Here is a 26,552-nt window from a genome sequence, read left to right as displayed (position 1 = left end):
CTTTTCAGTTCATTAGAAACTGAACTGAATTTATGTTTTAACCAGTAAAATGTCGTTTCAGGCTAAACGACGTCTGTCTGGAGACCCTCAGACACCCGAAGCCCCCCACGACCTCCGCCCGGCAGACGAGCTGAACGAGTTCTACTGTCGACAGTCCTGACCCGATCCACCGGCTGAGAGCGGGACTGGCTGCAGTCTGCTCGCTTCAAGGACCCTGAAGCGAGCCAGAAGGATCGTAGCAGACCCCTCTCACCCTGGACACGAACTGTTGGAGCCCCTTCCATCTGGCAGGAGGCTGAGGTCCATCAGGACCAAGACCTCCATCAGGACCAAGACCTCCACCAGGACCACAGCACATGAACAGTTTCTTCAGTCTTGAGTCGGGCTCAACAGAGACCAGGACCCTCTGACTCTGCTCTGCTTTAATAAACACTTTAATAATAAACTTGTTTTAATAGATTTTTATTCTTTATTGTATTTTCTTTAAACCTCGTCTTGTATTTAACGGTAAATAACCTTCTATGTGCAACAAACAACTTCATCAAAATGTTTATTTTAGTTTTCAACAAACAGATTAAAGAACGTTTTATTATTTATTAACTGTTTTTACAGCTGAAGAGATAAAACATGAATAAACAATCCGTTTCCACGGTAACAGACTCTACCTGCTGAGCATTCACATTTCAAACTAAAAAAAACTGGGTCTGCTCTCTGATTGGCTAAGAGTCCGGCTGAGCAGCCAATCAGGGACATCTGTCCAAATATGGAAAAAGAAGAAGAAGAAGAAGAAACAACAGCAGGAAGAAGAAAAAGTGGAATAAAAGAAGAGGAGGAGGACCAGCAGAGGAAGGCTCATGGTCTCTGAGGTCCAGGTATAAAACAGGAGGGTCATCAGTCTCTTCGTGGGTCACGTGACCTCACGGCGACCTCATCGGGTCACATGATCCCGTTGGTGAGGTACTGGAAGCCGTCGTACAGCTTGGTGGTCAGAGACCTCATGGACCCGTCCACCAGCTGGTCCACCAGCAGCTGCAGCTGCTCCTCCGTCAGACTCATGTGGAACCGCTCCTTCAGACCCCTCATGGTGCTGGACCCGTGGAAGCACGGCAGCTGGGTTCCTGAGGGGGGGGGGCACGTTAGTACCAGATACAGGAGTGAAGGAGTGAATGAAGGTGTGAGTGAGTGAAGGAGTGAGTGAGTGAGTGAGTGAGTGAGTGAGTGAGTGTTACCTTGCTGCATGATCTCCACTATCTGTAGAACCTTCTCCATGTGTTTTCTGGCTCCTATCAGACCCTGAAGCATCAACATCCTGTAGTAGTTAAACATGTCTCCATCTGGACCACCCATCACCTGAGAGAGACACACACACCTTAGAACCTCCCCAGTGATGACTAGAACCTCCTACAGGAACCTTAGAACCTCCTCAGTGACCACTAGATGAAAACCTGAACTCACATCCACGAACTCGGTGGTGAGTTTGAAGGCAGACGTTTCGAAGCCGAGGTTTTTGGGAGAGCTGGACAGGATGAAGCCGAAGTCGATGTGGATGATGTGACCCTCGGCGTCCATTAGGATGTTCCCGTTGTGCCTGCGAGGACGGGGTCAGGGGTTACAGCACCGCAGGGTTAAATCACTGTGAGTGAAGAGGAGGTGACGTCATGGCCTCACCTGTCCTTGACCTGCAGCAGGTAACAGATGAGGCTGTATCCGGCACAGCTCTGGACGAAGTTCCTCTGAGCGGACAGGAAGGCCTCGGTGGTCGGAGCTCCGTGCTCCTGCAGGAAGTAGTCCAGCAGAGACAGCTGGCTCTGCTTCTTCACCTGGTGGAGGGATACGGCGTTCATCACCGGTTCAATCATCCCGCTGTCCGACGACAGCACCAGGATCTTATAGGGCTTGATCCAAAGGGGGACCCGCTCCTGCTCCCAGATAGACTGCAGGAGGAGGAGTTATATACGTCAGTACTTTACACCAAATTACTTGATTGGATCATGTGACGTTAGTGATGTCAAAGCGTTACCTTGAGCTGCTTCAGCACCTGGAAGGCCAGCAGCTCCTGTCTCAGGTCGTCTCCACATTTAACAATGACAGACAGAAGCCTCCAGTGAGGAAGGTGACCGTAAGGAGATCCTTCTCTGATCCTCCTGCAGGGGAACACAGTCAGGTATCATATACAGTCAGAAATATACTATACTACAGTCAGAAATATACTATACTACAGTCAGAAATATACTATACTACAGTCAGAAGTATACTATACTACAGTCAGAAATATACACTACTACAGTCAGAAATATACACTACTACAGTCAGAAATATACACTACTACAGTCAGAAATATACTACACTACAGTCAGAAATATACTACACTACAGTCAGAAATATACAGAAAAACCACATACAGTCAGAAATATACTACAATACAGTCAGAAGTATACTATACTACAGTCAGAAATATACACTACTACAGTCAGAAGTATACTATACTACAGTCAGAAATATACTATACTACAGTCAGAAATATACTATACTACAGTCAGAAATATACTATACTACAGTCAGAAATATACACTACTACAGTCAGAAATATACTATACTACAGTCAGAAGTAGACTATACTACAGTCAGAAATATACACTACTACAGTCAGAAGTATACTATACTACAGTCAGAAATATACTATACTACAGTCAGAAATATACTACACTACAGTCAGAAATATACTACACTACAGTCAGAAATATACAGAAAAACCACATACAGTCAGAAATATACTACAATACAGTCAGAAGTATACTATACTACAGTCAGAAATATACTATACTACAGTCAGAAATATACTACAATACAGTCAGAAATATACTACAATACAGTCAGAAATATACTATACTACAGTCAGAAATATACTATACTACAGTCAGAAATATACACTACTACAGTCAGAAGTATACTATACTACAGTCAGAAATATACACTACTACAGTCAGAAGTATACTATACTACAGTCAGAAATATACACTACTACAGTCAGAAGTATACTATACTACAGTCAGAAATATACTATACTACAGTCAGAAATATACTACACTACAGTCAGAAATATACTACACTACAGTCAGAAATATACAGAAAAACCACATACAGTCAGAAATATACTACAATACAGTCAGAAGTATACTATACTACAGTCAGAAATATACTATACTACAGTCAGAAATATACACTACTAGTCAGAAGTATACTATACTACAGTCAGAAATATACACTACTACAGTCAGAAGTATACTATACTACAGTCAGAAATATACTATACTACAGTCAGAAATATACTACACTACAGTCAGAAATATACTACACTACAGTCAGAAATATACAGAAAAACCACATACAGTCAGAAATATACTACAATACAGTCAGAAGTATACTATACTACAGTCAGAAATATACTATACTACAGTCAGAAATATACTACACTACAGTCAGAAATATACAGAAAAACCACATACAGTCAGAAATATACAATACAGTCAGAAATATACTACAATACAGTCAGAAATATACTACAATACAGTCAGAAATATACTACAATACAGTCAGAAATATACTACCACTACTACTAGTCAGAAATGTACACTACTACAGTCAGAAATATACTACCACTACTACTAGTCAGAAATGTACACTACTACAGTCAGAAATATACTATACTAGTCAGAAATATACTACAATACAGTCAGAAATATACTATACTACAGTCAGAAATATACTACAATACAGTCCGAAATATACTATACTACAGTCAGAAATATACTACCACTACAGTCAGAAATATACTACAATACAGTCAGAAATATACTACAATACAGTCAGAAATTTAGAGTCAGAAATATATACCACTGTCAATTAAATACAAAAACCACCACCACCTCCACCCTGAGCTTCACTTACCGGACCTTCTCCTCCCAGGGCTCCTTCAGGGCAACAGCTGACGGGTCTTCTGGGTCCCGTTTGAACGTGGTGGGAGCCTGAGCCAGCTGCTCCGACAGACGCCGCCTACAACATGCAGAGAGAGGACAGCAATAAATACATACTGATCATGTATTGTTGTTTTAAGAAAGAAACTGTCTGCCGGATCTCGTCTCCAGGTGTTTTTACATGTGTGAAGAGAAGAAGTTTGAATCCTTTAGGTGTTCTGAGTGTTTGATAATCTGATCTAGGATCAGTCTCTGGTGACAGAGATCATATCTACTGATGTTCACAAAAGGAGAAAATATAACTTTTAGATCCCTGATCACGTTTTTATGACCCCGATACTAATTATTGATCATTGGTGATCCATATTAACAGATGGACTGGTTAACGTTACTAGCTCTCTTGTTGGTTTAAAGACTGATTGGTTGTTTTCAATGTAACATTATCAGAGATCAGAGACTAGAAACACAGATTTTACTGCCAGTAAAACTTTATTGACACTGTGATGGTTAACGTTAACCTGTAGAATTAAACTGAGGTTAAGTATTAAATATCAAACGTGTACTGTGAGTGTACCTGATGTCTCCAGCAGCGATGAACACCGGCTCTTTGCTCTCCAGACTGGTGATGCTGTCCACTGAGAACTGGCTGATGTTGTCACAGCTGTTGGTGTGGATCTCTGGGAGCTGCAGGAAGGAACGACAGCGTATTCATTAAAACACCTGTGGTGTTCCTCAAGGCTCCGTCCTCGGCCCCCTTTGGTTCTTCCTAAACATGAATCTAAGAGTTCTGTCTTACCTCCACCTGCAGCTCCCCGATGTCGTCCACGGACCAGGCCTCGTCGTCGTTGTCGTAGTTGGGCACCGTGGAGAAGCTGCCGGCTCTCTGGTCCGCCGTCATGCCGCAGTCCGGCAGGTTCTCCACGGAACGGGTGCTCCTGATGCGGTTCTCCGGTATCCGGATTGGAACGCTGGACGTCTCGAAGTTCTCACACTCCAGGACCTCCACGTAGATCAGGTACGGAGCCTGGGGGGGGGGGGGGGGGGGTCAGCAAGAGTGATGTCACGTCTGTATTTTAAATGTACATATATATATATATTATATATTATATATAAATATAAATATAAATACACGTGTGAGTCTCTCACCTTGTCTTTGGAGTTCAGCACCACAGCCTGAGTGTGGGGCACTCGCACCACGTGGTGGTCGAAGGCCGCCGTCGGCAGCCAGACTCGAGCCGGCAGCTTGTGGTTGAGCAGCGACAGTTCTGAGATCAGCCGCTGAGTCTTCTGCTCTTTGGTCGGCAGCGTCGCCAAACGCTTCCCGATCCCCATCAGAGACTTTATGAACTCCCTCTGAGGAGCCAGACGCACCGGCTGAGAGAGAGAGGGAGGGGGAGGGAGAGGGGGGGGGAGACAGACATGTTAGACTGTGTTGGTGGTTAAAGTCTCACCCGTCTGTCCTCTGAGAGACAGACGGGTGAAGGTTTGATGTTTGTGTGTCAGGTTTGTTCTGATGAACAGAAACAGACATTTTTATATTCACGTGTTTATATTAAGTTTGAACCTCTAATACTGTATATTAATACTTTAATACTATATATTAATACTCAGTGTAAAGTACATTGTAGAGGCCTTTAGATGTACATGTTTTACATGTTGAGGTGCTGATGAGCTGTGATTGGTTAATAAGCTGTGACTGGAGGTCACCTGACCAACATGAATATCAAACATGTATATTTACTGATATTGACCACATCAGCTGATCGTGTCGTCCTGTTGGTATTATAATGAAGACATTAACATAAATAACAAACCCGACACACAAGCACATGACCATCATCTCTGCGTCCTGATTGGTTCACCCACACCATCAAACAGCTGATTGGATCCAACAGAAACATAAAGAATTACTGACGAGTCCACAGATGTCCTGCAGGTGTGTGTACGTCTGTGGACTTCACCTCACACTGAACCAGAACCCACAACCTCTATCACAGACTTCATTTCCCACAATGCACCCTGGAGGGAGAACATGACGCTGGTGAACTTACGGGACGAGTCTTAAACTCCAGACTGTCTGAGCTGGAGCTGCTGTCCTGAAGAGGTCAGAGGTCAGAGGTCAGAGGGATTAGAGGATGTGGACTCAGATCCACTTTTATTTCGTTTGTTTGTTTCATTAAAAACTTGGTTTTAGTTTAAATTGTCCAGATTCTCTGTAAAGTATGTGTGATGAACAGCCAATATCTGTCTGTAAATAGTGAACTGTTTTCAGGAGAGCTGGTGGGATTCGTTGACGTCATCGATTACAAAAACAGGTTGATTTGCATAACGAGCCTCAACGCGTCACAGGAATGGCTTCATCAGTTCAAAATATGAATTATCCTGAAGAACCAGCAGGAGCTAAAAACACCGACCACGATCCTCTAAAGCGCGACTGTAACCACAGCCCGACTGTAACAACAGCCCGACTGTAACCACAGCCCGACTGTAACCACAGCCCGACTGTAGCCACAGCCCGACTGTAGCCACAGCCCGACTGTAACAACAGCCCGACTGTAACCACAGCCCGACTGTAACCACAGCCCGACTGTAGCCACAGCCCGACTGTAGCCACAGCCCGACTGTAGCCACAGCCCGACTGTAACCACAGCCCGACTGTAGCCACAGCCCGACTGTAGCCACAGCCCGACTGTAACCACAGCCCGACTGTAACCACAGCCCGACTGTAACCACAGCCCGACTGTAACCACAGCCCGACTGTAGCCACAGCCCGACTGTAACAACAGCCCGACTGTAGCCACAGCCCGACTGTAACCACAGCCCGACTGTAACAACAGCCCGACTGTAGCCACAGCCCGACTGTAGCCACAGCCCGACTGTAGCCACAGCCCGACTGTAACCACAGCCCGACTGTAACAACAGCCCGACTGTAGCCACAGCCCGACTGTAACCACAGCCCGACTGTAGCCACAGCCCGACTGTAGCCACAGCCCGACTGTAGCCACAGCCCGACTGTAGCCACAGCCCGACTGTAGCCACAGCCCGACTGTAACCACAGCCCGACTGTAACAACAGCCCGACTGTAACAACAGCCCGACTGTAACCACAATCTGTAAATTGTTGCCTCACACTGATGTAAAAACACATTTGATTATTGAATTGCATATTAATCCAGTGATGAAACCAAACGGTGTAATAACCATGTTGAGTTTGAAGTCAAGTACTTGTCCAGTTCAGGGAAAGAGTTGCTATGGAAACAGTGATTTAATTAAACTAATGATTGTGTCTCTCACTCATCATCTGTCAGACAGGGTTCATTCTCTTGTTACATTTGTTTGTGTTCAAGCGAAGACAATTGAATAAAAGAGTCAAATATTAAATATTAATATTTGCTATGTATTTTGGGTAAATTAATTGTTATATTAATCTGTTATATCAATAATCTATTGATCAATAAAAACAATCCTTTGGTCATATTTCATCTCATGTCACTGTGTGAATGTTTACTCCACACAATATTTCACGACGTTACATGATTTTCATACGTAATGTCTCCATAATTCATGCAAAAGGTAAAATTAAGCATTAGCATAATTAGTTATTAAATATATATATATATATATATATATATATATATATATATATATATGGTAATAATTATTACTTTTAGGGACTAAAGGAGTTCAAACGTCTTCTGAACACAAAGATTTTGTGTTTAATGTTAATATTTTATAGGTTATAGTTGTCTTCTTGCCTCTTCCTGCTCTGTGATATTATTTATCTGTTATGTTTGTTTGTTTCTTTTTTATTGTTTAAATTGTGCAAAATAAATAAACTAAAAAATGAAAAATAATGATTGTATAATAATAATTTATTGTCGTTTTATCGCAAAAGAAAACCTTATTTCTCGTTGACTAAATGAATGATACAATCTGTGGTTTGAAGTCAGATCTTTACGTCATCAGATCCAGATCCACCTGGACCCCCACAGGAGCCAGTCTTACCTCGTCCTGGCTGCTCTCCACCTTCGGGTTGCTGGCCGTCCTCTTCAGGTTGCTGCTCAGACTGATGCTGACGGTGGCGTCCGACTTGGAGCGCTGATGTGTGCGTTTGGAGGGCGACAGGCTGTGCTCGCCGGTGGACGCCGCCAACGGACAGAAAGGCGTCAGAGTCAGAGTCAGGGGGTCTCTGCGGGCCCGGGACCCCGACGGTTTGAGTTCATCGGACAGGATGAGCTTCCTCAGCTTGGTGCCTCTGGAGTGACGCTGCGTGGAGATGTGCATGTCGGAGGAGTACGCTCCCAGCAGCCAGGCGCAGCGCAGGCTGAAGGAGATGCTCTGTCTGCAGCGGTGCACCTGAACGCAACACGCAGGGGTCAAAGGTCACGGAGCAGGAAGTTCAACAGGAAGTAAGAAAAGCTTTCGTTGATTTATGGTCACAATTATCAATAAGCTACCAGAGTGAAAACGAAAGCAGCCAAGAAGACACTGAGTTCTGTATGAAAACACACTAATAATGATCTACATCACGCTGCAGCGTCGTTAATCCTCCAAATCTATGCTGATTAAGATAAAAACATTCATATGATTTTTTATCAGCCAAATCAAACAGTTTAGAGGATGTTTGCTTCTTTAGAACACATTTAATACTTGACGTGTTTCTTGTCTGAAGGTAATAAAGTAGTTTATGAAGATGAGATACGAGTTCATAGATAATCCCTCCTCTCTAAGCTAAGCTAAGCTAAGCTAAGCTACGATGCTACGCTACAAACGAAGCGTTAGTGTTGATACGCGATATGAGCTTAATGTATTATTAATGAATACTCGTCTACGCGCGTCTAACTTTCAACATAAAGACGTCCAATCAGAGCCTGACGTTCTGTTCAAACCCCGCCCCCCCCTGCCACAGGCCACACCCACCACGTAAGGCTTGATGGCGTCCCCGACGTCCTCGTCCATGTGGATGTACATGTTGAGCAGCTGCGGCAGGTAGAAGTCCACGTCGTCGTGGGCGAAGCTGAAGAGCCGGTTCCCGATGTAGGCCTGCACCCCCGGCTCCTTGGAGCTGTGCAGGTAGGAGATCGCCATGGAGACGTCGAACAGCTTGGACTCGAACAGGCGGAGCAGCCACGACTGTTTGGACGGGTTGTGTCTCTGGCGCCGCCGGGCACTCTTCACCGAGCCGGGGGCCGGGTCGTCCGCCGCCGGTTTCACCGGAACGCTTAACGGTAGCTCGGGTTCAGGTTCAGGCTCCGCCTCCTTGTCGGGCTCCGCCTCCCCGTTGGGCAGGTCGGCGACATCGCCGTCCACCTGGTGGAGCTTCACCTGCTGCAGGACCTCCCGACACGCCCGCTGGGCCACCTCGGCGTCGATCACCGGGCCGAGCTCGCCCGCGGCCTCGCTGATCACGCCCAGGGGGGGGGTGACGGGGGAGGGGCTGCTCTGATCAGAGGGGGCGGGGGGGGAAAGCTCCGGCTCCGTGTCCTCCATCGTGACCGCCGGGAAGCTCCGCCCTCATCCGCTGAAACAGAGGAAAGGTCAAAGGTCAAAAGGTTGTCTCTCTCTCTCTTCTGATTGGACCTCATTACGCTAATGTCTCCTCCCGTGACTCGTGAGGAGACAAGGGGAGAGGAGAGAGGAGGCTTCTGGAGGAGCCATAAGTGTTTCTTTTGTTCAAGTCTTGGTGAATGAAAGTTTAACTAAAACCACGTCAGCACCAACGAAACTGTTCCTTTAGTTGTTAAAATCCTCGACTCCTCGACTCCTCGACTCCTCGTCTCCTTGTCTCAGGTGGGAGGGACTCAAGACGTGAGGAGAGGAGGCGAGGAAAGGAAAGGAGGAGATTGTTAGCACAATAAAAGTACTACTATAAATACATTATTCTGCATCATGAACACTTTGAGTATATATAATGCTAGTATTTGAGTACTTTTTCTTTACATAACTGTACTTTAACAGAGTACCTCTACACTGTGGTATTAGTACTTTAACTTTACATTACAGTCATTTAGCTTTTATCCAAAGCGAATTACAAATCAATATCTATCTACACACTGTGTTCGGGGTTAAGGGTCTTCTTGCTCAAGGACACATTGACATGTGACTAGCAGAGCCAGAGCCGGGGATCGAACCACCGATCCTCTGGTTGAAGTACGGCCCTGCTCTCCACTTAGCCACAGTCACCCCCGGTCACCTTTAACAGAGTACTTCTACATTGTGGTATTAGTACTTTAACAGAGTACCTCTACTGTGGTATTAGTACTTTAACAGAGTACCTCTACTGTGGTATTAGTACTTTAACAGAGTACCTCTACACTGTGGTATTAGTACTTTAACAGAGTACCTCTACTGTGGTATTAGTACTTTAACAGAGTACCTCTACTGTGGTATTAGTACTTTAACAGAGTACCTCTACTGTGGTATTAGTACTTTAACAGAGTACCTCTACTGTGGTATTAGTACTTTAACAGAGTACCTCTACACTGTGGTATTAGTACTTTAACAGAGTACCTCTACACTGTGGTATTAGTACTTTAACAGAGTACTTCTACACTGTGATACTGTTTAAAGAAGCAGTTTGATAAATAGAAGTCAGCTGATGTTAGCTTAGCTTAGTATTTAAAGCTCGCTAGTTGTTAGCATTAGCTCCGACTCTCGCAAGTGTAAAGTTCAGTCATCAACAGACTGTTAGCTTAGCTAAGCTTAGCGTACTGTGGAGGAACGTTAGCTTTAGTTGAGACGCAGCTACCGTTAACCAGCTAACTAAACATTAGCATCGTCCTGTAACTGGTTAACTTAAGAGATTAAACACACCAAAGCTAACAAGCTAACGTTACTAGCTCCGGTTAATGTTAGCATTAGCCGGCTAACTATCAGGACAACTGTTGCTAACTTCGCTCGGCTTGTTTTCTTTTTCTTTTTAAAGCTGTATTATATGCTAAGCTAATGCTAGCTCCATCTCAGTCGCAGGTGAGCTCTTCCAGGTGCAGTGACGTGTGTGTGTGTGTGTGTGTCTTTACAGGTGAGTCTGTGTTACCTGGTGACCGTTCAGTGCGTTAGAAGCGATGTTTTATGTCCCGTTTGTCTCCATTGATGCTCTCTGATCGTCATGTCAACAGTAGCAGCTAGCGGCTCCTTCTTCTTCTTCGCCTCTTTTTCCGGTCGGTTTCTGGCGCAGTGCTGCCACCTGCTGGCCTGGAGTCTGATCTACAGGTACTGCAGGTTACTACAGTTTGTACTTTAGAGTATATTAACCTGATATAGTTATATTATTATATATTGACCAGAGGAAAGAGAAGTATTCTGATGTTTTACTGCAGTAATAGTACTAATACAACATTGTAGATATGGTAGAAATACTGTGTTACAAGTAAAAGTCCTCAAATAGAATTAAAGTACCAAATGTACTCACTATGCAGAATAGTACATTTTATATTATAGTATTATGATTATTTAATGTGTTCATCACTTTAAAGGTGGAGCTCATTTTAATTACTTTATATAATCTATGATAATACATTATATTATATTATATCATTTGTTTCCAGGTGAGTGTATCAGACACAGGAGGCTTCAAATTGAACTTTATTTAAACACTGTGTGTTAACAGAGTGAGCAGCAGGGGGCGCTGCCGGTCAGACAGTTTGATTTAACGGACTGAAAAGCTGACAGCTGATTGGTCGGTTTTAATGACAGATCACACTCACAGTGAACTTTTTAACAGTTTTATTTCACCAGAACATTTAAACCAGAACCAGTTCGGGTTCTATGAATGAGGAACAGAATGTCCACTTGGATCAGGCTCGGGTGGTCTCTGGATCAGGTCTCGGGTGGTCTGGTTCAGGTCGCAGGTGGTTTGGTTCAGGTCGCAGGTGGTCTGGTTCAGGTCTCAGGTGGTCTGGTTCAGGTCGCAGGTGGTTTGGTTCAGGTCGCAGGTGGTCTGGTTCAGGTCTCAGGTGGTCTGGTTCAGGTCGCAGGTGGTCTGGTTCAGGTCTCAGGTGGTCTGGTTCAGGTCTCAGGTGGTCTGGTTCAGGTCTCAGGTGGTCTGGTTCGTCTCAGGTGGTCTGGTTCAGGTCTCAGGTGGTCTGGTTCAGGTCTCAGGTGGTCTGGTTCGTCTCAGGTGGTCTGGTTCAGGTCGCAGGTGGTCTGGTTCAGGTCTCAGGTGGTCTGGTTCAGGTCTCAGGTGGTCTGGTTCAGGTCGCAGGTGGTTTGGTTCAGGTCGCAGGTGGTCTGGTTCAGGTCTCAGGTGGTCTGGTTCAGGTCGCAGGTGGTCTGGTTCAGGTCTCAGGTGGTCTGGTTCAGGTCTCAGGTGGTCTGGTTCAGGTCTCAGGTGGTCTGGTTCGTCTCAGGTGGTCTGGTTCAGGTCTCAGGTGGTCTGGTTCAGGTCTCAGGTGGTCTGGTTCAGGTCTCAGGTGGTCTGGTTCAGGTCTCAGGTGGTCTGGTTCAGGTCTCAGGTGGTCTGGTTCAGGTCTCAGGTCTCTACAGCCAGATGTCAGACGTACAGTCTCCTCCAGGGTAACGGAGCTCGTGAGCCAGAGACGGACCTCCGGGTTCTTTACCGAAGTCCACCAGGAAGTTCTCATTCACAGAGAGACCCCCATCCACTGAGTCCACATCGATCTGCATCATCACGGAGCCCTCTCTGCACAGACAGACAGTCAGACAGACAGTCTGTAGCAGTAGTAGTACTACAGTATATAACAGTAGTAGTACTACAGTATATAACAGTAGTAGTACAGTATATAACAGTAGTAGTACTACAGTATATAACAGTAGTAGTACTACAGTATATAACAGTAGTAGTACTACAGTATATAACAGTAGTAGTACTACAGTATATAACAGTAGTAGTACTACAGTATATAACCTTTTAACCTCTAAGCCTATTTTTAGCCCTCTGCTGTATCTCTCTAACTACAAGGTCTATTTGAATACTTTCAATGGGATAATAACACTGACACTTGTGATAGTGTGTTAACATGTGTACATATCAGTGTGTGTGTTACTGGTTAATGCTGAATGAATATAACACACAGCTCACATTGAAAATGTTCAGGTTCGCCTGGGAAAAAGCACTTTTGTCTTTGAAATAATGCAGCAGTGAGCCTGAAACTCTCCACAATCACAGCACAACATGTCAGCAGTCCTTTCTAAAAGGTTTTACTTTGATAAAGTGAAGCGGGACAAGTTTATAGAGGTTGGAGTACAGAGAGTTCATGCCAGCTCAAGCCAAAATTCTGAATTTTCCGAATTTTGGAACCAGGTTTCCAGCTGTTCTATTCTAATTGTATATACTATATAACTATATATTTCACTTGTTTTATCACTGACAGGGTTCAATCTATCTAATACAGCAGTTTGGCATCATTCTGAACCATGTTGACCTCTCAGGGGCCTGATTTATGTGATTTATGTGATTTATGTGATTTATGTGATTTATGTGATTTATGTGATTTATGTGATTTATGTGTTGTATGTGATTTTTTCGTCGCTCCATGTGTGTGTATTGGCAGTTTTCGAAGCCTATGATTGGTCGATTTGCACATGTGATACGTCTAAGAATGCGGAAATGCGTGTAGAATGCAGTGGGCCGGTCAGTCAGGTGATTGACAGACTTTTTAGCCACTAAAACTCCACAAGAGTTGTGCAACAGACTGAGCGTTGAAATGATTCGTTGAAAAGTAAAAGGCGGATTTATGCATAAATGCCTCGATTAACTCTATTTTACTCTCAAAAGAAAGAGAGGGACCGGTGCATACTAGTGAAAGGATTTATGTGGATTCACAGAGTTTTTCACCCAGCAGACCAGCTCAAGGTACGATGCGTTTCAAATGTGTTGCTCTGTGGTTGGTTGTGCTTGTGTGTGTTGCTCTGTGTAACGTTTGAAAGGAGAGAAATATGGAAGATATCTGCGGATTGACGGTGGAACAATTTGTATTGTTTCTCAGAATGTCGTCGTTAAGTAGGTATATAGCATGTGGGTAAAAGTGATTTATATGATGCTCTTCTTTGCAAAACACTCTCGCGATGGGGTTAAAGAGATAACAGTAGTAGTACTACAGTATATTACAGTAATAGTACCACAGTATACTACAGTAGTAGTACTACAGTAGTACTCACTTGGCCATGTCGGGGTAGAACTGTTTGTCCCAGCCGCTGTAGAGAGACGTCGTCACATAAAGTCTCCGACCGTCTAAACTCAGCTGTAACATCTGAGGACCTCCAGAGACACGCCTCCCCTGAGAGACAGACAGGCAGAGAGAGAGACAGGTAGAGATCAACAAACAATCCTAAAGCGAGGATAGAAGAAAGGATGTTGGACACAAGTCCATCCTGTCCTGTCTCACAGCCTCCTGTCTCTCTCTCCTGTCTGTGGTACCTGGATGACGCGTGGGCGGGGCTGGTTCTCTGGGTCGTCTAGGACTCTGACGGGACCGTCACTGACGACGCTTCCTCCCAGAAACACCTGGAACAGACAGACAGGTGAGCTGTCTCACTCTGAAGCTTTTTACCTTCTAGTCACTGGACAGGTGTAACGTTCAGACCTGGCCGACCAATCGTGGGTTCCTCCTGTCTGTGATGTCATACTGTCTGATGTCACCGTGGAGCCAGTTGCTGAAGTAGAGATAACGGTCGTCCAACGAGATCAGGATGTCTGTGATCAGACCTGCGCAGACAGACAGGAAACCAGTTACGCAACCAGACAGACGGAGAGATAGACAGGCAGACAGACAGGCAGACAGACTTACCAGGCATCTCAGGTAGCACCCATCCCTCTACCTTCTTACTGGGAATATTGATCACTTTCTCTGCAGCCCAGTCACCTTTCTGAAGACACACAAAGCCAGACGAGTCTGAAGTAACACAATCATCTCTGTGCCTTGAGCTAAATGCTAACATCAGCATGCTAACATGCTCTCAGTGACAATGTGTTTGGTTGGTTGGTGACATACCTTCAGCGTCAAAAGGCTAGAAAGTGTAAAGTTCAGGGTAGTTTAGTTTTGTGGCTCTGTATCTTTAAGTGGTCGTCAATAAATGGAACAGACAATCCATTATGAACTGTGTGGAACAGACTGGAATCTTATTGGGAATCGAACCTAGAACCCTGCAGTGCTGTCTGAAGTCTTCCTGGGATCAGAACCTAGAACCATGTAGCACTGACTTGAGTCTCGCTGGGTTCTAGAGCCCTGTGATACTCACCATAGATCTAGATCTATGGTGATCTAGAACCCTATGGTACTGACTGGTGTTTTGTAGAATCTGAAGACCACAGAGTTCAGAGCACATCCCACGTAGCCCTCTGTGGCATCGGGGTCATGAAGGAATCGGATCTCGAGGGGAATGGCCCCCTCCTCCCCCAGATCGAGGGTCTGCAGCTTCCTGTGGGTGGTCCAGTCCCAAACATGGATGGAGCTGCCGTAGAGTCCTGGAACACCAACACCAATGAAGTTGACTTATCAGACAGAATTGTCAACTTGTTTAACTCTGTTTATTCACAGTGGTGCTGATTGGCTAATTGTTAGTCCCTGTTGTTCTGCTCGTTGGCTCGATTACGTCACAATACCAGAAAAATCAATCGACTCGAACTTGGTGAACTGGTCTGATTCAAAGGTCTGGACCCAGTACATAGATACTAAGGCTGCAACTAACGATTATTTTAATAATCGATTAATCTGTCGATTATTTGTTCGATTAATCGATGAATCGGAAAAACAAACAAAAAACAAAAAAGCATTGATTTCCAACCCTTTGCAAAACATCTTCACAAAGTGCACAAACAGGTTGCTCCTCGAACATCCCTGAGCTGTTAAAGTAATGATAAAAACAATAAGTGGACTAATATCAGGAGTGGGGTTCAGCGGGTTACCCACGCCTCTCAGTGAAGGGTAGACTCACTGATCCATCAGTGTGGCGCTGCAGCCCCGGACCTCTCAGGGCATCACAGACCTGTTGTTGCTGATCTCGTGTGGCTGAACACCACTCGTCCCTCTAAGAAGCTGGACGCCGACCGCACGAGGCCGCGTCACTAGTCAGCATGCCGGAGTCTCATTCGTTATCGGAATGAACCAGACAAACCGCTCCACCGACTAAGAACGGCCATGAACCACCACCACAGAGTCCAGAGAGAGCATCAACCTGTCAGTCCTCTCCGTGTCCGGGTCGGGTGAGGTTCCCCCGGCCGTCCCTCTTAATCACGGCCCCAGTTCAGAGAAAAACCCACAAATAGAACCGGTGTCCTGTTCCATTATTCCTAGCTGCGGTATTCAGGCGACCGGCCTGCTGTGAACACTCAAACATCTCCGCGACTTATTGAGAGGCGTAATAATCGCGCTACACAACGAATCGATAATGAAATTCGTTGCCAACTCTTTTAATAATCGATTTTTATCGATTTTATCGATTCGTTGTTGCAGCTCTAATAGATACCCTAATGTCTTACTGCAAGTGTAACAAAGAGCCCCGTGATGAAGACTCAAGTCTTTGTAGGATCAAGAACCTTGTGATACCGACTGGATTCGTACTGGCATAGGAACCTAGAACCCAGGTGCACTGATCGGAGTCTTACTGGGATAAACTCAAAGAACCCTCTGTTTTTGACTGGAGTCTCTGTGGTGCTGACTCAATACTGGGACCAGAATCTGGAGGCCCATTGCTACTGACTGGAGTCTTACTGTGAGGATTAAAGAAAGATTGATGTTTCCTCTTAACTCACCTTCTTTGACATGTGTGGGATTAAAACCGTTAGCCAGAGCTTTGGGTGCACCCCATTCAGTGCTGATCATCACGTTGTGTCGAGGTTGGTACCAGAAGTCGTATCCAAAAGGCGCTGCTTCCCCCGGGTGCTCCCAGTTACCGACCACCTCGAACGTCTCACCGTCCAGCAGGACGAAACCACCTAAAGAGGAACGACAGCAGGTGCATCACTGATACCGTCCACTAGGGGCCGCTGAGTGTCTTTAACGTCACACGGTTGCCGGTCGTCTCACCTTTGCCGTTGCCGGACGGGTCTCCCATACAGCTGATCATGATCTGACCGTTGCCCAGACAGTGAGTGGTGTGAGGGTTCGCCAGGCCGCACTTCCAATACATATCGACAGGCTCCACCACCTGAAGACACAACAACAGAACCACAACAATTTCATCTTTATGCAGTCGAAATAAAGTATTTTTTTATTCATAAAGCACTTTTAAAACCAAAGCTCTTCTAAAGGGAGCCTATGTAAAGATCTAGAGGAGTAACATCTACTAGTGATGACTTTCAGAGTTCTCCTAATACAGATGGTTTAACATCTGGTCTACGAGACTCCAGACTATTGGTTCATCCAAAAAATCTGAAGTTAGTAATAATCAACAGTTCTAAATGTTTCCGTTGAACCGTTTCCTCTCTGGTGAACTCTCTCTCGGGGCACTGACCCCCCCAACCAGAGAACCATGAACTCAGACCTGGAGGTTGTGAGTCTCATTATGACTGCTTCACACTCCTGTTTTAAGTTTAAGCTTTTTAGGTTAAAGTTTTGAAATTGTTTTAAGTACGTTTTGAAGTTTTAAGTATACGTTTTTCCCTCCAGAGAACCATGAACTCAGACTTTTGAGGTTGTGACTCTTGTTACGACCTCTTCACACTCCTGGAATCCTCCAGGAACCAGTTCTTCCTGAAGAGAACCACGTCGTCTGCAAAGAGGCAGAGACGCATTTCTGAAAATCAAAACCATAACAACCCCCCCCCCCCCCCCCCCCCCCCCGCAAGTGAAGACTGCACCTTCAGATGCTGTTGATTAAAAAACCTAAACAACATCGGTGACATGAAACACACCGGCTGGAAAACGTGTTCAACAACTTCTACGAATACAAACAGATCTGGATCTCAACGAACTCCGTGACCTTCTTTTTTCAATGGTGTTAGCATGCCGGTGTTAGCATAGTGGTGTTAGCATGCCGGTGTTAGCATAGTGGTGTTAGCATGCCGGTGTTAGCATAGTGGTGTTAGCATGCTGGTGTTAGCATTTAGCTCAAAGTAAGGGCGTTTTTGTAGCTGTAGACTTATTTGTTATTTTGGTTATCTTAATAATAAGAGTGAGTCTTGTATTCATGATGAGTTTTGATAGTTTAATAACAAGGGTGTGAGTGTATTAATCATGTCAGTCTGACATGTCACACCTCCTGCAGTGATAATAGTGTTAAGGTTCTTTCTTTAGGAGACAACCTCTGTAAACAACGTTCTATAGAGTGAAGTCACAGCTTCACGTGTTAAAGCTGCATTCTCTCTAGTGTCCACCAGGGGGCGACTCCTCTGGTTGTATAGAAGTCTATGAGAAAATGACTCTACTTCTCTCTTGATTTATTACCTCAGTAAACATTGTAAACATGAGTTTATGGTCTCAATCTCTAGTTTCAAGTCTTCTTCAATACAGCATGATGTTCATTTAGTAAATGATGGTCCATTTAGAGTCACACAGACCATAAAGCAGGGGATGCTTTAGGGGCGGGGCTACACAGTGATTGACAGGTCTCTACCAGAGACGTATACGGCGTCTCTACGTCACTCCTGAGAATGAAGTCTCTCTCATGTGTGTTTCTTATCAGAGCTTCTCCTTGTTTTGTTCACATAGCCGGCCGACCTCGCCTTTTAGTGCACGTTAGTGCATGTTAGTGCATGTTAGTGCACGTTAGTGCACGTTAGTTACAGCTGATAACGCCGTCCAGATCGACAGCAGTTAGCTCAGTTAGCATGCTGTTAGCATGCTGTAAGCTGTCTCAGGTTAATTATTCCACAGTGACTCAGCAGGCTGACCGGCTGCAGCCAACAGAGGCACATTCTTCATCTCCCACAACAACAGACAGTCCAATGTCAAGTTTGTTAAAGAACAGCTGGCAGAGTGTTCATCGGTTCATCGTCCAAAAGTGAACTCAGGATGACCCCTCCTCCTCCTCCTCCTCCTCCTCCTCCTCCTCCTCCTCCTCCTCCTGCTCTCTGACAGACTGTTATTTTGAGTCATTTCTCAGAATTTTAAAGAAAACAGCAGCAGTTTTTTCAGCAGGGCTGAATTAACCCACTATGAGGCCCCAATGGAACCCCCCATCCCCCCAAAACCTCGACACATCCAGGACCCCTCAAAGGTCTTAGTGTTGCTAAAACTAATATGCAATTCATTGAACCTCAACGACACAGTGAACCCTGAAGCTTTCTGGGGCAGTAACTTCTTTATCTTATTTTGGTTGGAGCCCAAAAAGCTAATGTTGATCCTCTCCGCTGTGTCAACACAGGAAGTTCTTCTTCCCTCGTTCAATCCATCAGGACGAACAAGAACAATGTTTTTTTGCATCAGAAAGAAAAAAGGAAGTTGTGCGCTCCGCTAACGTCGAGCTAAAGCTAAAGATATTTATATGATATTATATATTATATATAAATCATTCAGCAGTCCGTCTGGGATCAACTCTAAGTTGTGTTCTTATAAAATGTCTCTTCAGGGATCGTTTGTAGTTATTCGTGCTAAATGTGCCAGAGAGGGGGCGTGGCTTATATTCCACGGAAGCCGCCATATCTCCGCCATCATCCATGAAAGGAATAACTTGTATTTCTGCTTCGTACTTGTTGTGGAAGTTCCAGATATTTGAGAAACTAAACGCCTTCTTGTCTGGTTCATAACATCTGGAGGAGTATTCACGGTATCTATGAAGACACACATCTGTTTACTACGGCTGTATGAACACTAAATAAACACATTTAATCACAATAAACGGATAAAAAAGATGCCAAAATAACTACATCATGATGCCGACTTTTAAAAAGTCTGAAATCATGTTTTGTTAGTTCTCTCTCAAGACGACAAGCAAATCGCTTTTAAAATGCTTGTTTTCTGAATGGAGTCTGGATCGACCGGTGCTATGCTAAGCTAACATTGTAGCAGCTCCATCAACACTCAACATAACGTCACACGGCAGCGTCTTCCTGATTCAACAACGTCAGCGATGACAGGAGGAGCATCTCAACGCTGATTCAAAGACACAGCGTCCTTCATCACCTTGTGGATCTGAGGCGCTCTGGGATTCGACCCGACGTCGACCACGTAGACTCTGGAGGAGATGAGCGACGGGAGGATCAGACGGTTTCTCTTCTTGGAGGCGTCGCCGAAGCAGCTGCTGCAGGCGTTCCAGCCGGAGTGGTGCAGCTCGTCACGGAGGTTCGGCATCGGCAGCCGGTGGATGACCTGAGAGAGGTCACAGCAGGTCAAGAGGTCACAGCAGGTCAAGAGGTCACAGCAGGTCAAGAGGTCACAGCAGGTCAGAAGAGATTTTAAAAAATGTATTTGTACAAAATAAGTAAGAAGAGTTTATATAATGACAGACAGTAAGACAGATTCTACAGGTCAGACACCAAGAAAAACCTGAAGAAGGAGGAAGGAGAAGAAGAAGAAGAAGAAGAAGAAGAAGAAGAAGAAGAAGAAGAAGAAGAAGAAGAAGAAGAAGGTTGACTGGAGGACTGGTTCTACCTGAGTGAAGGTGGAAGACTTCGGGTCCACGTCCACGGTGGCCAGATAGTCCGGTTTCATGATGTCAGTGTTGCGGTAGATGCAGGGCAGGTAGACGATCTCCTCCCGACGACCTTCAATAAGGACAAATATATAAATATGAATATACATATATATATTCATATATTTATATATATATATATTTATACACAAAGATGTAGTGGTCAGTTAGACAGACTCACCTTTCATGGCCTCCAGTGGGCTTCGGTATCCTGGTCCACATTCTGAACAACTAGCTGAGAAAACACAACACACAGACTTTAAGAAGAGGACGTATTCATCTGATGTTTTCAAGCCTCTAGTTCAACCATTTGTCCGTCGCCATCTTGTTTTTTATCAACCAGTGAACAGGAAGTGACCACATCTGGACTGAGGAGGAGTGACGTAGAGACGCCGTATACGTCTCTGGTAGAGACCTGTCAATCACTGTGTAGCATCATGCTGTATTGAAGAAGACTTGAAACTACCGGCATGCTAACAACGGCATGCTAACACCACTATGCTAACACCGGCATGCTAACACCATTGAAAAAAGAAGGTCACGGAGTTCGTTGAGATCCAGATCTGTTTGTATTCGTAGAAGTTGTTGAACACGTTTTCCAGCCGGTGTGTTTCATGTCACCGATGTTGTTTAGGTTTTTTAATCAACAGCATCTGAAGGTTCAGTCTTCACTTGCGGGGGGGGGGGGGGGGTTATTATGGTTTTGATTTTCAGAAATGCGTCTCTGCCTCTTTGCAGACGACGTGGTTCTCTTCAGGAAGAACTGGTTCCTGGAGGATTCCAGGAGTGTGAAGAGGTCGTAACAAGAGTCACAACCTCAAAAGTCTGAGTTCATGGTTCTCTGGAGGGAAAAACGTATACTTAAAACTTCAAAACGTACTTAAAACAATTTCAAAACTTTAACCTAAAAAGCTTAAACTTAAAACAGGAGTGTGAAGCAGTCATAATGAGACTCACAACCTCCAGGTCTGAGTTCATGGTTCTCTGGTTGGGGGGGTCAGTGCCCCGAGAGAGAGTTCACCAGAGAGGAAACGGTTCAACGGAAACATTTAGAACTGTTGATTATTACTAACTTCAGATTTTTTGGATGAACCAATAGTCTGGAGTCTCGTAGACCAGATGTTAAACCATCTGTATTAGGAGAAAGTCATAACTTTTCAGGTCTAAAGGGACCAGATGAGGAGGTGGTCCAACATCTGGTCTGGATCCTCCTGGACGCTGTTTACGCCCAGCAGTTAAGAGGTCCAGTAGACCCAGAACCCCCAGGAGAGACTATGAGACTGCCCCAGGACCCCCCGAGTCCTGTGATTGGTTGGATCGCTCCTCTAATGTTGCTGCTTTCATTCACATGGGACTTTAGCTTAGCACGTTAGCATGCTAACATGAGCTAATGAGTCCAGCTGATGAAGGTCTTTAGTTCTGCAGGTGTTTGTTCATCAACTGATGAACATGTTGAGGATCAATAAAGTTATTACAGTTACTACTAATGTTACTAAAGTACTGAGTACTCGCCCCCCCACTGAGTACACAGTATAAGTACACACACATGTTAGTTAAACTCTCGAGTGAGTTTTGCAGCAGTGAGTTATTCATTCATTTATGAGCTGATGATTGATTGAGCTCCTGCTCACCTGCAGGCTCCGCCCACCACAGGTGGGAAAGAGTACTGTGATGTTGTACTGATGTAAAAGTAGCAGTTCCACAAAAAATACTCCATTACATGTACTTTTAACACAAGTAAAAGTCCTTCATTCACAACGTTACTTCAGGAAGAGTAGTATTATCAGTGTCATGTAGTAAAAATACTCATTGTACATATACATATTGTATTATATATATATATATATATATATATATATTTGATTACAGGATTATTATGTATTTTTGTGACTGTATAGTTTCCTGTGGAGCTGATTTAAAATATTTTAATTTGAGTTTGTTTCATCTCAAAAAACTATATAAAATAAAAATACTTCAATCAACTCGTTTTTATTTGATTTTAAGGAAATAAAATCGCAACAAATAATAAAGTGGGCTTTAAGAACTCAGTCACATGATTTAATCTATTCTATATCATATAGTTCATTATTATTATTATTATTAATACCAGTCCTGTTTAGTTATAATTCAAGGATTCATTTGTACTTATGTGACCTTTGGAGGTGTTATATAACACACACACACACACACACACACACACACACACACACACACACACACACACACACACACACACAGCAGGCCATTTAAAGGAACAGGACTCTGTTTTCTGCAGCGATTGGTCGATCAATAGAAAGTTTTTGCTTTTAGTTTATTTCTATAAAAATCTTTCTGCAGAAAAAGTTTTTTTTTTCTCCTAAAAAGAATTGAGTTTGTTTCTGCTGTTCAAACTCAACAGTTTGTAATGATCCTATTCTCCTGATGCTGAGTCTCACGTTAACATGAGCGTTGAGGCGCTGCAGCGTTATTCTGCAAACGAACAGAACAAAGGTCACCAGACCTCATGAGAGAAAAGAGAGGTTTAAGCAGCTGAGACACACAGGAGGGAGAGAGAGAGAGAGAGAGAGAGAGAGAGAGAGAGAGAGAGAGAGAGAGAGAGAGAGACAGAGAGAGAGAGAGACAGAGGTGTGATGGAGAGACCGCTAAACGAGATAAAAGAGGACTCACCCATGGTTCAGATCCTGGTCTGGTAAGATCCTGCAGGTTCTGCTGTCAGGCGGTTCTGGGTTCTCTCAGACCAGGTCCACTGGGAATAAAGCTGGGAGGGAGGAGTCTCACCACCGGGAGATCAGGACACAGCCAATCAAAGAAGAGGGGCGGGGCTTACATGTACGTTCAAATAACCAACACGTTAACCCTTCAACACGCAGAAACATGTTTATTCAAATGATAATTACAATATAATTAGAATTTAATTGTGACTGAACTTTAACGACATTTCTATTCTTCAACTCTCAGTCAACAGATCTCTGCTGACATCAGTGTGTGTGTGTGTGTGTGAATGTGTTTTAGCTGTTAAATACTTTGTTAGGTTTAGGAAAAGATGGTTTTGGGTTACTTTCATAACTGCAGTAAAATCAGCTACATCTATATCACCACGGCAGCACATGTAGTTCTACTTTAAGTTTAGAACTACAGACCCACACATGATGGTCAGATGACTGAGAAAATGTAAACACTTCTACACATAGAAGTTAACGACGTACGGAGCACAAAGGTGAACTTCCGTGTTGTGACTAATGCACCGTTACATTTTATTTGACTCTCATGGACCCTAAAGCATCCCCTGCTTTATGGTCTGTGTGACTCTAAATGGACCATCATTTACTAAATGAACATCATGCTGTATTGAAGAAGACTTGAAACTAGAGATTGAGACCATAAACTCATGTTTACAATGTTTACTGAGGTAATAAATCAAGAGAGAAGTAGAGTCATTTTCTCATAGACTTCTATACAACCAGAGGAGTCGCCCCCTGGTGGACACTAGAGAGAATGCAGGTTTAACACGTGAAGCTCTGAAGAACTTTAAAGAACCGGAGGTTACCTCCTGAAGAAACCACCTAAAAAAACTACAACTAAAAAGAAAATGATCCAAAGCTGAAGATGTTTGTATTTTATTAATGAGGAAGAGTATCTATCATCATCATCATCATCATCATCATCGTCTGTACAACAACATCCGTTCTGTCGGAGGCACCATCAAAACATTCTGGTCACATGATCCAATACATTAACACATGTTCCTGAACCGGCCAATCAGCTTCCAGAGCTGGTCCCCATCATCATCATCATCATCATCATCATCATCATCATCATCATCACACGAACATTCAGACAACAGATAAGAAAAACTGCTTTAAAAATCAATGAATTTATTGCCAACAGTTGTTTGTTTCATATCTCAGTGAGTCTTCATGTCTCATCATTTATCTGTTGAATCCGTCACCGACGCTGTTCTTAACTCAATCGTTGTTCCTGTGCGATGGACAACCAGCTGATTGGCTCGTCTCTAAACCACTAAAAGACGTTTACAACCAGCAGAGAACTCAAACGACACGATCGTCTCCAGATTTCTTTGATTTAAAATCAAAACAGACTGAACAAAAAAAAATTCAAATCATAACCGAAAAACGTCCCAAACAAGCAGCAACCAACTCAGCTGCAGTTCCTTTAATGTCCACTAGGATCAGGGTCCCGTCGGAACCGGACCAAGAGGGTCAAAGAGTTCAAACTAAATATTTGGGACCAACTCAACAGCACAGCTGTGTCAGCTGTATGTCCCCCACGCAGACAGGTGTGCTTCTTGCTCGTCTCATCGCCCGACTTTCTGTGGTTTTTGGTAGATTTCGGGAGGAGATCCAGCGGCAAACGTCCCGTCAGACACCTGTTGGAGACACCTGTTGGAGACACCTGTTGGAGACACCTGTTGGAGACACCTGTTGGAGACACCTGTGGACAGGTGTGTTGACGTCCATGTCTCTGTCTTTGCTTCAGCTTTCGTCCATCCTGTCGTCCTCGACGCCGTCAGTCCGGCTCTTCACCGTTAGCTTCCACTCATCACCGACTTCCTCTCCTATCACTATCCTGGTCTCTCGTCTCTCCTTGCTCACTTCCTTCCTGTCCTCCTCTGTCTCCTTTCCTTCCTCCTCACTGTCCTCCTCAACTTCTTTTTTCCTGTCCTCGTCTGTCTCCTTCCTGTCTTCCACTCCTTTGATTGTGTCCTTTTCTGTGTCCTCTGGCCGACCTCCCTCCTTTGTTTCCTTCCCTTGCTCCTCAATCTCCTCCCTGGTCTCTTCCTTGTCCTGTTTCACCTCCTTTCCTTCTCCCTCTTTGTCCTCCTGTTTCTCCTCCGATACCTTCTGTCCTTGTTCTTGTTCCTCCTCAGTGTCCTCTTTGTCTTCCAGCTCCAGCAGCTCAGGATAATCGTCCTCTAATGCCTCCGGACCCAGCAGGGTCTCCGTCAGGGTCTTGAGGAGGTCCGACTGGATCTCCTCTGGACTCATGGTCTCCTCCTCCACCTCCCGGTCCTCCTCTTTCCTCACAGACAGAAGGCCCGTCAGGCGGAACGACTTCTTCCAAAGCCGTGGGAGTTTGTTTAAGTGCGTCAGGGCCTCGACCAACCAGTCGACCAGCTGCTGGGTCACATTCGCTTGGAGCTGGTGGGGCGACGTCTCCTCCAACTGCTTCGGGTTTCCGGCGGTGAACTTTGCCCAGCGTGACAACAGGAAGTGCTGCAGAACCGGCTTCATGCAAATCTCCAGGGGCTGAAGACGGAAAGAGCAGCCTGCAGGAATCACAGCCGGCAAGGTACCCGAGCCGCTGATGGAAGTGAGGAACGGATCTCCCATGTGCTCCCGGTGTCGGTCCAAGACCAGCATTGTTTTACTGGGCCTAGTGGGACCGGACACGTGCTTCAGCCAAACCTTGTTAGTCCAGAGATCCAAGGTTTCTTCTACTAACAGGCTCTCTGGTCCGGCCTCCAGCAGGATAAACTCAGGCAGGACTTTCTCAGCTAGCTGCCGGTTCGCCAGCACCACAGATGGCAACATGGTCCCGTCGGCCAGGACCGTCAGGTACACGGTGACCAGAGGCAACGACCCCGTGAGCTCCAGGGCCTCAGAGCGGCGAGACTTGTCCTGAACTAACCTCAAATCCACAAAGAGACACAACTCGTCCATCGCAGCCACGGCGCTTTCTGGCAGCTTGTTGACCCGGGTGACCTTCTGCGTAAAATCCCTGAAGGTCTTGATCTTGGCCTCCAGGGAAAGCGGCAGAGCCCGAGCCAGCGTAGCCGCCCTCCCGATGCTCCGAACGCCCAGCCGATGCTTCAGCATGAAGCTCACCGCCCAGTCGTAGGAGATGCGGAAGGAGTCACTGAAACCTCCCTTCTTCTTCAGCGCGGAGGCCTTGTGGAAGAGGTTGCTCTCCGTGATCGGAAGCTGCTGCTCGCGCATGGACAGCACCCAGGCCACCATGCGGTCCCCGCCGTTGGCATCCAACTTCTGCTCCCGTTCAGTTGACTTCAAGCGCTTCTTGGCGTCCTTCA

The 26,552-nt window shown here is 45.0% G+C and overlaps 3 protein-coding genes across 7 annotated transcripts in view; all 3 read right to left on the bottom strand.

Moving 5' to 3' along the window:
* Positions 1-540: 540 nt before the first annotated feature.
* Positions 541-11,114, bottom strand: pi4kb (phosphatidylinositol 4-kinase, catalytic, beta). Of its 4 annotated transcripts, XM_079164884.1 has the most exons (13): positions 11,010-11,114; positions 8,894-9,494; positions 7,979-8,329; positions 6,026-6,070; positions 5,121-5,348; positions 4,771-4,998; positions 4,549-4,658; positions 3,949-4,053; positions 2,021-2,144; positions 1,669-1,934; positions 1,456-1,588; positions 1,230-1,350; positions 541-1,118 (listed from the first exon to the last, which is right to left on the bottom strand). In XM_079164884.1, the coding sequence occupies exons 2-13, from the start codon at positions 9,461-9,463 to the stop codon at positions 937-939; spliced, it is 2,463 nt and encodes an 820-aa protein (XP_079021010.1). In that variant the 5' UTR covers positions 9,464-9,494; positions 11,010-11,114; the 3' UTR covers positions 541-936. The 4 variants fall into 4 exon arrangements, with proteins under 4 accessions (XP_079021010.1, XP_079021008.1, XP_079021011.1 ...); XM_079164882.1 differs by having other exon boundaries at positions 541-1,350; XM_079164885.1 differs by lacking the exon at positions 6,026-6,070.
* Positions 11,115-12,060: 946 nt separating this feature from the next.
* selenbp1 (selenium binding protein 1) lies at positions 12,061-23,240 on the bottom strand. The gene is made up of 12 exons (XM_079164886.1): positions 23,171-23,240; positions 20,685-20,738; positions 20,464-20,576; positions 19,996-20,181; positions 16,960-17,080; positions 16,686-16,868; positions 15,217-15,398; positions 14,722-14,800; positions 14,518-14,639; positions 14,352-14,438; positions 14,093-14,211; positions 12,061-12,614 (listed from the first exon to the last, which is right to left on the bottom strand). The coding sequence occupies exons 1-12, from the start codon at positions 23,172-23,174 to the stop codon at positions 12,452-12,454; spliced, it is 1,413 nt and encodes a 470-aa protein (XP_079021012.1). The 5' UTR covers positions 23,175-23,240; the 3' UTR covers positions 12,061-12,451.
* Positions 23,241-24,116: 876 nt separating this feature from the next.
* The window catches only part of pogzb (pogo transposable element derived with ZNF domain b), a 16,938-nt gene continuing 14,502 nt past the window's right edge, over positions 24,117-26,552 (bottom strand). For both annotated transcript variants that reach the window (XM_079164881.1, XM_079164880.1), the window contains one exon: positions 24,117-26,552. This exon is cut by the window's right edge and continues 335 nt beyond it. In XM_079164881.1, the coding sequence (XP_079021007.1) occupies positions 24,997-26,552 (1,556 nt within the window). In that variant the 3' untranslated portion in view covers positions 24,117-24,996.

Source organism: Pholis gunnellus (genome assembly GCF_910591455.1).
Source record: "Pholis gunnellus genome assembly, chromosome: 8".
Taxonomy (NCBI): Eukaryota; Metazoa; Chordata; class Actinopteri; order Perciformes; family Pholidae; genus Pholis; species Pholis gunnellus.
Note: the sequence above shows the minus strand (reverse complement) of the source record. Positions and strands in the feature narration are given on the sequence as shown.

Bases quoted from the DNA above. Each gene is read 5' to 3' on its own strand.
- pi4kb (XM_079164882.1), bottom strand. From the start codon at position 9,463: ATGGAGGACACGGAGCCGGAGCTTTCCCCCCCCGCCCCCTCTGATCAG. The intron at 8,330-8,893 runs GTGGGTGTGGCC...TGTTGCGTTCAG, and splicing joins ACGCCATCAAGCCTTACGTG to GTGCACCGCTGCAGACAGAG. The intron at 4,054-4,548 runs GTACACTCACAG...TGCATGTTGTAG, and splicing joins ATCGCTGCTGGAGACATCAG to GCGGCGTCTGTCGGAGCAGC.
- selenbp1 (XM_079164886.1), bottom strand. The intron at 14,640-14,721 runs GTAAGTCTGTCT...CTGTCTGCGCAG, and splicing joins GGTGCTACCTGAGATGCCTG to GTCTGATCACAGACATCCTG. The intron at 14,212-14,351 runs GTACCACAGACA...TCTGTCTCTCAG, and splicing joins CCCGCCCACGCGTCATCCAG to GGGAGGCGTGTCTCTGGAGG.